The 12,214-nt window shown below is 45.4% G+C and overlaps 1 protein-coding gene across 2 annotated transcripts; it reads right to left on the bottom strand.

Annotated features, from left to right (window-relative positions):
- Positions 1 to 1,751: 1,751 nt before the first annotated feature.
- gfi1b (growth factor independent 1B transcription repressor) lies at positions 1,752 to 11,629 on the bottom strand. Of its 2 annotated transcripts, none has more exons than XM_066712664.1 (7): positions 11,495 to 11,629; positions 10,067 to 10,173; positions 8,484 to 8,648; positions 7,546 to 7,787; positions 6,635 to 6,772; positions 4,957 to 5,122; positions 1,752 to 3,663 (listed from the first exon to the last, which is right to left on the bottom strand). In XM_066712664.1, exons 2-7 carry the CDS (start codon positions 10,161 to 10,163, stop codon positions 3,485 to 3,487), a joined length of 987 nt encoding a protein of 328 aa, XP_066568761.1. In that variant the 5' UTR covers positions 10,164 to 10,173; positions 11,495 to 11,629; the 3' UTR covers positions 1,752 to 3,484. The 2 variants fall into 2 exon arrangements, with proteins under 2 accessions (XP_066568761.1, XP_066568762.1); XM_066712665.1 differs by having other exon boundaries at positions 10,067 to 10,191; positions 11,495 to 11,585.
- Positions 11,630 to 12,214: the final 585 nt, after the last annotated feature.

Below are 12,214 nucleotides of genomic sequence, written 5' to 3'. Positions count from 1 at the left end.
GAATATTAGTATTAGGATTAGGTGAAGCCAAGCCAGAGCCCTGAGCGTTTTTCATTTCCATAAAAAAATCTCTGGGCTATACCAAACAGCCCTTAATATTGTCACTCTGGGTTGTCTGTTGAAGGTGTGGTGGCTGACGTCTAACCCTGGCAGTTTTAGTAACACTAAGGTGTCGGGAGGGGTGCCACGTGGTGACAGGCCCAACTGTGGCAATCAACAGGATTCATCTTGATGGCAATCCTCCAATTCTCCAGGCGCTCTATTTAAATATTAAAAAAAAGAAAAAAAGAGAAAAAAGGAATTGGGACTGAAAAAAAGTGGAGTCACAGGGTTGAAATCAGTTCAGATCCTATCTCTGTTCCCACACTCTGCTCAGCGGCCCTGGCGTTTCATTGCAGGTAGAAGTCCTGATCAGCGACGGTTCTTACAGAGACGAAAACCCCGCTAGCTGAGGCCTTATTAAAAGTAGCATTTTTTGTTTTTTAAAACCCCAAATGAAGAGGACCAAAAAATCCCCTTTGTGAGAAGGTGTTGGTGAGCCATACCAGCTCGGGTATCTAAGGCTGCTAAGTTGCTTATCTCTGTTGGTTTGGAGGAGAGTTTGACTCTTGGTGTTTGCAAACCTGCTTGACAAGAGATTTGCATGGAGTTCCAGGTACATATTTGAATGAAGCCTTATTTGAGCAGCGTCCCTGTGATGCCAGAGATTTCTGTCTGCGGTGCTCATGGCTGGGAACAGCTGACTCCAGCTTTCTGAGGCAATAATGAAATGGCGAGTGCAGCGAAGCAGGGGTCTCAAAGTCCTGCGCTTTAAGGGCCCCGGCTCCTTAAATAATGAATTGAACGATTTGCATTCAATCTTTCTTCACCCCAGTGTTTTGCATTTTGCAACAGAGGGAGACGACAAACACAACTTGAACTCAGGGCCAGGAACTCTTTGACATCCCGGCCTGAGAGAATTCGACTAGATCGTCTGTTTCCTTCTGTGACAGTGTTGAACTCCCTGCTTTAATAAATATATTAAAGAAACAACTGTTTGTGGCATACAAGCATGACAGTCTCATGCTATCGTGTTCGGTACTGCAGTGTGCTCTGTAGAGTTGTGCAGCGGTTCAGTCAGGCCGGAGAAGCGCTGCGGACCCCCCTGGTGAAGCCATGGTCTCCGGGGTCTGCGCTGTGCTGATACACGTCACTGCGTTGGGGCTGATAAGTGTGAGGTGCCAGACCCAGTTAAGCAACCGACACTGTGCAGCACGTTGATAGAATTGATCCACAGAGCGACTGGGGCGTGTGTGTGTGTGTGTGTGTGAGAGAGAGAGGTTGTGTGTACGTGAAAAAGGCCCTTCTATTAACAAATTCATTGCTTCCCACCATTGTGATTAATCCGTCGCTTTTCTATTACATGTGTTTGTGGGCTCTTGCTTAATCCCTCTGTTTTCACTGTCAATCAGAATCAATCAATCAGAATCAATCACAATGAATACCTCTGGGATTAAACTTGACCAGCGTCTTTCCCTGGATCGCAATCTGTGCCTCAGCGGGAATCGTACACTATGCTGTCCATTTCCTATTTGATGCATTGTGAGCAGCCGACTTCCTGTGTGTGCCTGTTGTCCAAATACTTTTGTCCATGTAGTGTACTTTCTTGGGCTGGTCTTTACATGCTCATCGATGTTGTCCATGCTTGTACAATGCTGAATATTTGCACTGTCCCCCATTAGTGTCCCAAACCCACACCCCGGCAGTATCACACCATCACACCACTGTTTCTTTGAGGACATTCTTTAATGAAAGCGAGTTTACATACACACTCAGTTCTCAGTTATACATGTGATTATATACAGCTGACCTATATACACATCTCTTGGTTTAAAAATACTTGTGCTGCTTAAATACAGAGATATTTTAAACATACAAACAATGACAGCCAGACACCAGATGATTTGTGCAGGAAAAGGTTTTTCGGCAAACTCCAGAAAGGATACAACGGTTGATTAATGGTACTTCACTTGGTACAATCACTTCAAAAAAGACACAAGGAAACATCATCTATATGAAAACAACATCTGTAAATCTTTCTTTTTCTCCTTCACAACCAGCGGGGCAGCGAAAGGGGACGTGACCCCTCGGGCTGGAGATGCACAAGTGGGCACCACACTTATGTTTGTGAGCTTCAGCCTGTGCTCAATGACTAAAGTTTAAGCTAAAGAGTTGCCAGCTTTCTGTAACGATCCTACAGTACCCTGGACAGTTGCCTCATGGTTCAATTTGACAGCACGGTATACTATACCAACTATGACTTTTTCTAATCATTCCCAGTTCCCAGTGTGCCTCCCAGCTGAAGTGTGTTGTGTCACTTTCTCGTCACGTCTCTCACTTCATGTGTTGGAAAGCAGATGCACGAATCTTGATTCTTATCAATCCCTGCGAAGTCTGATAGTGGCCTTTTCCTGATTGGGAATTACTGCTCTGCTTGGTTCTGCACTCGTTTTAGCGACACGTTTGATTAAATCGTACTCTTTCACTTTGCATTTCTCTCTATACGCGAGAAAAGTCCGTCACCGGCCAGACTATGCACTCGTGGCAGTATCTGGGCACAGCCAGTCCTTTCTGCTTGGGTTAATAGATTTTTGCATCGAATACATAAACAAGGAGCTCTAAGAGACCAGATGGGGAGATGCAGGATTTTGCTGTCTACACTTTCTACGACTAAAAATGACTAAAAAAGGCGGCCGGATTGTAATTTCCGGAAGTCCAAGTTCTGATTTGGTCTAGGCCTTCAGCTCTGTTGGGAAAAATACAATCCAACAAGTCCTGCGCCCGATCTTATCCCAGAAACAGGACTGGTGTGTGAGTCATGTGACGATGACATGCATGAGCCAAAATGCAATGATTGAAAAAACACCCAGTGCATCTATACAGAGGTGCCGACGGCAGGACTGGGTAAAGGAATGCCTTTCACCCCACACACAGGCGCACACACCCCTGTGGGAAGCTTGCCTGTCTCAGAGAGGGCAGATAAAGCAGTCCTGTTCTGTGAAACGCACAAATACGGCCTGGAGTCTCTGGCCAGGTAACAAACTCACAACATCTCAGAGCTGTAAGGGGTTAGTGTGTGGCAAACACAACGCTGTTACAATGTAAACACAATGCTGGCAACTTTAATTAATAGTGTTGCTATTTTACATCATTTACACCTGCTTATCTAGTTACTGATTTATTTGTAACACCTGTCTTTCCCACATTATTTAAAGTTTAAGATTAGGTTTTTGAATACTTAAGATGGCTGTGGATGACCGTGTGATCCCAGCCTCATGCCACAGTGCTGTCATGACTAGTGTCAGGCAGGAGCGGCTGCAGAAACGTGGTCACGTGGCGCTGACAACATCCTATCACTGTTCTCACAACATGGAACCCAGCTGTCTACAAAGTTTCGTGGTCCTGACTGGTCCTAGTCCAGATGGTCAGCTCCGGGTTCCTGTCCTCACTTCAGGCCATGCTGGCTCTCGTGGTGACGGCGTAGGTCCACCTTGCGCTGGAAGCCCTTCCCGCAGATCTCGCAGCCGAAGGGCTTGAAGCCGGTGTGCTTGCGGCTGTGGGTGATGAGGTTGGAGCTCTGGCTGAAGGCCTTGCCGCACACCTGGCACTTGTGCGGCTTCTCCCCTGGAACGAACAATAACACACACACACATCAGTGACGCACTCACCACCAGCCTTATCTCACAACGGCTGCCATCCTGTGCCAGCGCTGGCCGGACAAGTGCCGGGCTTTAAGCGCAGGGTGTAAATGGGTAAGGCTGATTTACAACAGCCATGTTACCTAGATAAGGCTGTACCCTTTTTGTCCAGATCGGCTTGCCGTATTGTCCCGCGTAAGGCTCCGAGGGGGGAAACTGACGTCTCACGTGCTTTGAACAGTGGATATTACATGAAATAAAAGCATAGTGGTACTAATATGTGATGAGAAATGTCCTGTGGAATAGCATAGCAGCTTTACAAGACTTTTTCTCACAGACCTATATGTTTTATGACCTTTGTCCAGCAACACTAGTTAAAATACTAGTGCTACTATTGGAAGTAATTACATAGTAGTGTTGTATTAGATGCCAATTGATTGATACATGTTAAAGTGATAATCACTCTTTAGCAATTGAATCGTGTGGCCCATGTCAACGACTTTCCTGGTCAAAGCGAAAATGAACAGTAAGATCAAATAAAGTGCACACGAACGGTAGTGTGGCACGGCCATAAAGGAGCAATTAATCCCAACCGATAGGGCCAGAGAAGCGGCCCATTGTTCAGATTTGTAAAGCATTAATTCAGGTTAGATTACCCTGTGCTTTCGAGAGTATTCTTCTGGCATGCTAGGAAAACTAAGCATGCAAATGAGCTCGAATGGGGTTGATTAGTGTTTTATCAGTGTTAATTTTACTAGTTCAGAGAAGTGGCATGTAAGTCTTTGCACTTTGAAAGCAAATCTTTTTCCCCTCCTGTGAAAGTATGAAAATGACCAACGAAGCCCCTGTGAGTGGGCCTGCATCCCTCTGAGCTTAAAGGGCCAGTCACTGTCGCAAGGAAACACAATCGTACACTTCTCTAAACCTTGGCCTCTTTAAGGGGCAAACAAGTAACAGTTAGAATATAAACACTTCGCTGGGTCAGTTTCCACATGTGTATTAATAGCTGGCATTGTTTTTGCATAACAACTAATCTAAATTGCAGTTTGGAAGGATTTATATGTACTGTATGCAAATGCCACTGTGTCGAGAAGCTACCCAGTGCAAAAAGCAACTGTTACACTCATTCACGGGGCAAAACATATTCCTGACTTCCTGTGTGGTAACTAGACAGGAGAGCATATTTTAGCTTTTTTCCCTCCTTGTAGGAGAGCAACTAGTCTTCCCTAGACCCATCCCCGCTCCACCTCCGGGATCATGTGTCTGTCCCCCCCCTCACCAGTGTGGATGTAGGTGTGCTTCTTCATGTCCGACTTCTGGTGGAACCTCTTCCCGCAGTACTGGCAGGGGTACGGCCGGGTGTCCGAGTGGATGAGCAGGTGAGTGGAGAGCGTCGAGGAGCGCTTGAACGTCTTCCCACACATCTTACACTCAAAGCTCCTCTCCTGCGGGAGACACACAACACAGGGGGTGAGAGTGCATCTCATTGGGCTGTCTCAACAGCGAGCAGGCAACCCCCACGGCTCAGACCTGGGGGGTGACATTTAAACGGGACACAGACCCAAGTACTTGCCCCGAAAGTGTGAAATCTCAATGAGTTGCATGCTGGTTAAAACGTTGCCTTTACTTTGACCCCCTCAAGCTATTAAACTGGGGTCAACAGATTCTGCTTAAAATCGTAGAAATCAAGAACACAAATATCTGGATGCTGCCCAAAGGATCTGTATCTAGAGATCCCTGTCAGTTCCTGGTAACTCAGACCACACATCCCTAAAACAGGGGCAATTTCCTGCTGCAGACCAAATAAACCCAGCCTAGATCGAGAGATATTATCTCTCAATCCACAGAGAACTCCGGTTAATGGGACAACGGATCAGGTTATGGAGATGACAGATATGTTGATTCTTCTGGTGATTGCGTTTCCAGGAGCACTGTTTCATTATTGAGCACCTTGAACAGGAGAAAAGGGAGGACTGAGAAGAGGAAGGAAAATAAAACAAGGAGATCAGTCACATGACAGGGACAGTTAGCTGAGCACTGATTCAACCTGGAGAAAACTAAAGATTCAACTTGACTGAACTGTGTGAAGACAAGGGCTGTACAAACTTGTATTTGCCACCATAGAAATTCACAAGCCTAATAAAGAGTGTGCGTACTTTCTACTACTGTATAATCACATTTTAATGGACTTTGAATTGTTCCTGGAGAGAGTGGGTTACTGTCAGAGCACTGTCATGAAGTGATATGAAGTGAAGTGAGGTGTATGAAGTGACCCAACTCCCTGGAGTTGCCCACCACAGTGTGGAAACAAGTTTGAACATGCCAGTATTTACCACAAAATACTGAATGTACAGATAGTGTCAGGTTGCTGCAGTTTGACACCCACAATCAACAGTTTCAGTACAAACTCCACCTGTTTTTATTCCTTTCTCTTACTGTAGTTTACAAACGGGCCAAAAGACTACTCTATAATTATTTACCCCAAAAGAAGGGCCCTGATTTTACAACATTAATACAAGATTTCCTCATGAATAAGTGCAGCAGTTTCAATAACATTTTTGGTGCCTTTTGCAGTTTTTGTTTATATTAATATAATTTACGGGGGCTTTTTGCGGTTGTAATTCACATTTCTTCTGTTCTTACTCAATCGTAAATCCTTTTCAAATTTTTCGCCAATCAGACACTGAAAAGTGTATATTTCTTAAAACATGCACTTTACACTAAATGGAGTCTGTTTAATTAGTTACAGTGTAGCTGTTTTAGCCCTGCACAGTAATCGTGCAGGAAGAGGATCTGTTCCTGTCGTGCTGCTGCTCTTCGTGCTGCGCCTTCCAGGTGTTGATATACACTAAATAGGAGTATATTTACACAATTACGGTGCTGTGTTTGTGCAATACACAGCCATGCAGTGGGGAAGGGTCGTTTTGGGTGCAGTGTTTGTGGTCTCCACGCTCTACCTGAGAGTGGACGTTCATGTGCTGCTCCAGGCTGACCGCGTGGCCGAACGTCTTCCTGCAGATGCTGCAGCCGAAGGGCCGCGTCCCGCTGTGGGAGCGTCGCACGTGCACCTCCAGACCGTGGGGCGTGGAGAACACCTGGAGGGCGAAGGACAGGCCGGGTCAGAGAGACACATCTTCACAACTACGTCCTCAGACCAAGACACACACACAACCAAGACACAGCAACTAGCTACGCCTAAAGTATTTAAGGTCAAATTAAGTTATAATAAGTTTCTACTAATAATAATAGTATCTTATTATATAGTGCCTTTCATCCAGCTGAAATTGTGCGTCAATGGCTCGCCAGACTGCAGAGAAGCTGGAAATGTGAGGAGGGATTTAGCCAAAGAAAGCACAGAGGGATTTTGTAGGTAGGCCAGATGTTGAGAGAGCCTGACTGGGGCTTGAGACAAGACAGCGGTGCTCCATTCCCTATGGGATCCCGTGCCACAGGATCTTTCATGCCTGCCAGGAGATTATTATTATTATTATTATTATTATTATTATTATTATTATTATTTCTTGGCAGACGCCCTTATTCAGGGCGACTTACAACATAAGGATGGTGCAACCTCCCCTTGCCTCCCCCTGCCCACGAGGAAAAGGAAAGCCCCAGATGTGACCGCTACTTTCATCATAACTAGTGGCAGAGGCATCAAGAGACAGGCTGGCGCAAGCTGAAAGACATTGTCTCTTGTTGACCGTTAATTCGGGCGTGTGGCTGCTTGCTCCCTTGGCAGACTGGGATCCCGTTCTGCCCTCCTGGCAGGACGTTCTTTGTGTGCGTGTGTTATTTTTTCATCTGCTGATTCAGCGCTTGGCTGTGGTTACGGCACAGTACGGGCCGGCAGGGGGGTGGTGGCACGGACCTTGTTGCAGGTGATGCAGTGGTAGGTGTCGGAGGACGGGGAGTAGTGGGTGCTGCAGTCCAGGGGCTGGGGCATCTCGGCGCTGGCCTTGATGCGCGCCCCGTACAGGGAGCTGGCGTGGTGCAGGAGCGAGCTGGGGAAGCCGCAGGAGAGCTGACGGAAGTCGTAGGCCGGGTGCAGGGAGTCCCAGGGGAACGAGGGCTTGTAATAAGTGGGCGACGGCAACTCAGGCAGCTGGGACTCTGTAGGACACCGAGACAGATGGACAGACAGATTTACAACCACTCATTGTTTGTTCACTTAAGACATCTAGGAGTTTCCACATATCCACAGCTCTTGTCCTCTGTCAACACATGGATTTGGGCCTGGGGATGAGTATGAAGACTGTCCAGGATCCGCAGGAGGTTGACCTGGGGGGTCTTTACCAAGACAAGCTGGTTACTCATCATATATGAGCCGCCTATATGTTCAAAAAACATAAGGGTGCTGGGGGGGTTGCCTTTTTGGCTGCAGGGGTATGTGCAAGAGGTGTGCAGTGGACTCAGCAATCATAGCAGCTGCAGAGGAGGACTGTGGTGAAAGATTTACAATGTTTGTTTTGAACAACCGCTGGAAGGGAAACAAAAATAGGTGCAGTCTAGGGCAGCACTCACTGGATATTTAAAAAAAACACAGTAAAACTGCACTGAACAACACTGTGAGTCTCTCTTTCTAACATGACTGGCAACTTCACTTTCTCAAATGGAGGATTGACAGTTATTTTCCCTTTTATCCCTACAGTTTTGGAGACACACCTGCTTCCCCCCCAGGGCAATAAGCGTCAGCCGGAGCTCAGAGTGGGGGCCTTTACCAGTCGAGCCACTCTCCAACATCCTGAAACAGACTCTTTTTTTTTTATAAAGAGGAGCAGGTGTCTCTGACTCAGCGCTGCGCCTCACCGGGACTGTGGAAGGGGCGGCCGGCACTGGAGGGGGCGGCCGGCTCGGCGGGGGAGGGCGGTGTGTGCGGAGGGCCCCGCTCCTGCTTGATGAGGGGGTAGGGGTGGGGGGTCCATCCCGGCTGCTCTGTGCGCTCCTCGTCTGTGGGGGGTGAGGGGGGCAGCTCTGTGGATTCAAGTTGAGACGCGACAGTGAGACGTAGAGACACCGGTGGAAAGGCATTTGACACTGACAACAAGAGGCAATACAGGCGTGGGGGTGCAGAGACTGGGATACACTGTGGCATTGATGAACTACTAAACACCAAACACCAAACAAGACACATGGGCTGAATGCAAGCAAACTGTCTGGCAATCAAATAGTCTGCACCAACACCTGCATCTCTCTCTTTATTCTAAAGATATCACAAGCATTAAATCACTTAAAAATGTCACGTGTACATTTAAATCTGCTGACAGATTAGGACTGGTGTAAAGATTAATTTGTTTAATTGATTAATTTGATTAATAATGTATTATTTAACTGTTTCTATCATGCAAGTTAACCTCATACACATTCATCTTTACATTAAGTCGCCTTCAGAACATCTTGGATAATTAAAGACCAATTAAAGACCAAGCTACAAAAGTAAAATGCTTGCTTTAGTCCCACAGGTTTTTTTTTCCCCGTTAAGAACAGTCCTTGATAGTGCGGATTTATGCAATCTTGTCACTCGTGTCACAAAAGGGGGTTTAAACAAACCCTGCCAGGCGACTCCGGGACAGCTGCACAGCTGGGCTGCTGCGGCGGGAATGAACGGTGCGTATTTGCCTGCGAGGGATTTGCATACCCGCTGCACCGGCCCTAACCGCTCTGCCGCCCCGGATTTCCATGCGACAGTAATCTGAGTTTCTGCAAAGTAACTGGAGCCCCGGCTGCGACCCAGGACAGTTACTGCGATGCAAACCAGCTCTGCAGGGCTGCAGGTGTCGAGTCGTGCTGACACCAGTTTCCCTGACGTTATTCGGCCCAGGGGCTCTTAGGGATTCATCGAGCAATAACTTTGAGTCGATGAGTGTACTGGCAATGTCTTGCAATTAGAATCAAGATCTGTATTTGTATTTGTATTTTTAGCCTGTAAGTGATGTACTATACTATTTGTATGGCTGATAAGAATGAATGCAGATTCACTGCGAAGCACTCGGCACTGTACTTGTATGTGTGATTGTGTATGATTTGGGGTTAGTCTATACAATATTTGCATCCCACGGTTGACTGGCCTCGATGCTACCGGTGCTTTCTGTCGCCCCCTGCTGGATGAGCCCGTTCGTGCGTTCAGTCCTCTTCAAGGGGCTCAAATGCGCTGGAAATTCACACTCCTTTCGCTTCAGCGTGGAGGAACTGGTTTCATATATTAACAGATCATATAAGAACAGATCCTCTTCCTGCACGCATCTATGTTATCTTAGTTTTCTTCTAAACGTAGCGCGTCTTTATGCAAAAGCAATGCCACTGATGTATATGTATAGAAGTGCAGACTCGAGAGTGAATGCATGCGACGCTTTAAATCGCCACGCTGTGTCAAACGCTTCCTCCGTACTTACTCATCCGCTGCGCGGCCCCCGGCTGCTGCTCCCCGGCGCCGCGGTGCAGGTGGTGCGCCGGGCTCCTCTTGCTCTTCACCAGGAAGGACCGGGGCATGGTGCTGCGGCTGCGGGACGACACGTTACTGCGACCGGCACCATAGTGCCACAAGACGGGCCAGGGCTGTTATCTGAGTTTTAGGACTGCAAGGACATTGCAAGTTTCTGTCTGTCTGTGTCTCTCTCTCTAGCAAAACGTGTTTTTATTTCCCCTCCCGAAACTTCTCGTGTAATAATTCAAATAAACACAACACCGTAATATATAAATATTATTATTATTGATAGTATTATTAATAATAATAATTTGCAAGTAATGTCACTAATCAATGCACGCATTTTGTCTAAACATGTGCATTAATTCACGTATTATAAAAGACAAGACTTGAGGTGTTGAACACTTGATATATCAGTGTTGTTGTTGTTATGATTATTATGATTATTTGTATTATTATTATTGCTGATGTTAATTGCCTATTGAAAATTGAGATTGTATTACATTTATGGTAATATTCTCCTTGAGGAGGATCGATTATTGAAGCGGGTTATTGTTGTCATTTTATATCATCACTTGCAATTGCCATTTTCAGAAAAACGGAAAACGAAACGGGTGTTTTTCCGTTAATTTCGATTAGAAGATGTGGGCATTTCTGTCTCAATACAGACCTCGAAACGAGAAATAATTCAGCTGTAATGATATCATGAAGCGCTGCCTCTGCCACTCAAAAACACGTCTAAGTTGCATAAATCAAATTCAAGTTTTTAAAGGTTTTGAATTCAATGTAAATGTGGGTGGTGAACTGAACCATTCCCACTCATCGAATCTGGAATATATTTAAATGAGTATGAAATTAATCAACTGTGAGGGGGGAACTCGTTAAACCTGAAATTACATTAATGTCTTATTTTTAAAATAACTGAACAGTTATTTGCTATTCATTTCATGAATACGGGCTTTATTTCGTTGGTTGGGATTTCACAAGACCATTGAGAAACTGGGATGTATTTAAATGTCGCATAATCTGGGACAATATCAGCAGTGAATACACTGGACACAGTGTCTAAACCAGTCTAAACCCCTGACATTGGACGTGATGGTCAATGTGTCCGTGTGAAATAAAAACACAGGAACCATTTCATCAATTCATATTTAAATACACAGGCATATTCTCTCTCTCTCTCTCTCTCTCTCTCTCTCTCTCTCTCTCTCACTAATACTGTTTCAATTTAACGGTAAGTCTGTATAACTGTGAAGTCCCATGAGAAACGATGTTGTCGTTGCTGTGTGTGTTTGTGTGTAAACGTTCAATCCAATTTCACTGTTTCATCTGTGAAGTTTACTGGACTCGACATGACCCAGTATGATGGAAGATGAAAAGATGTTGCTCTTACCTGCAGTGTCAGCCAGGCGAATCCCACTGTGTCCGGGCTGCTCTTGGGTCTCCGTCCCTGGATTTTCCTCGGGAGCTGTATTTTCCTGCCTCCTTGATTTGCCTCGTTGTCTTAAAATCCCGTTTTTAAATGTAGCCAATCTTACCCTCAGCCCTATGTAGTGCTGCCCGGCGCCTCTCCTCCCTGATTTCCAATCTGATAGTTTGCGGTGGAATCTGACTGCGCTGAATCCGCCAATGGCAGCGCAGCGCAATTTGCCTACCCCCCCCCCCCCCAAAAAAAAAGCGCAGAGTCCAGCTCAACAACCTATCTGTCCATGAGCGACAATTAACACAAAGTGCAGACCACGCACTGTGTCTGTGAAGAGCCTTAAACTGGTGGATTTATCACAAAATTGTTCTCTTAATGCAAACATAATTATATTTCAATTATTATTATTACTACTAGAAAGAATCCTTATATTAAGAATCTTTCTGTAGCTAATGGTATGATACACATACTTTTTCTCAAGACATATAGGTCCTATATTTTGTAAATTTAGAAACATGACAATTTCCAAAGTCCAAAATTGTTAAATAATAGTTTTAAAATGCAAAGTCGTTATCTTTAATTGTATATATGCAGTAACAGCAAATAACACGATGATTTAATCACATAAACGATATATATATATATATATATATATATATATATATATATATATATATATATAATATCATA

The sequence above is a fragment of the Amia ocellicauda genome, chromosome 9, assembly GCF_036373705.1.
Source record: "Amia ocellicauda isolate fAmiCal2 chromosome 9, fAmiCal2.hap1, whole genome shotgun sequence".
NCBI classification, from domain to species: Eukaryota; Metazoa; Chordata; class Actinopteri; order Amiiformes; family Amiidae; genus Amia; species Amia ocellicauda.
This window is presented reverse-complemented; position numbering and strand designations above follow the sequence as displayed.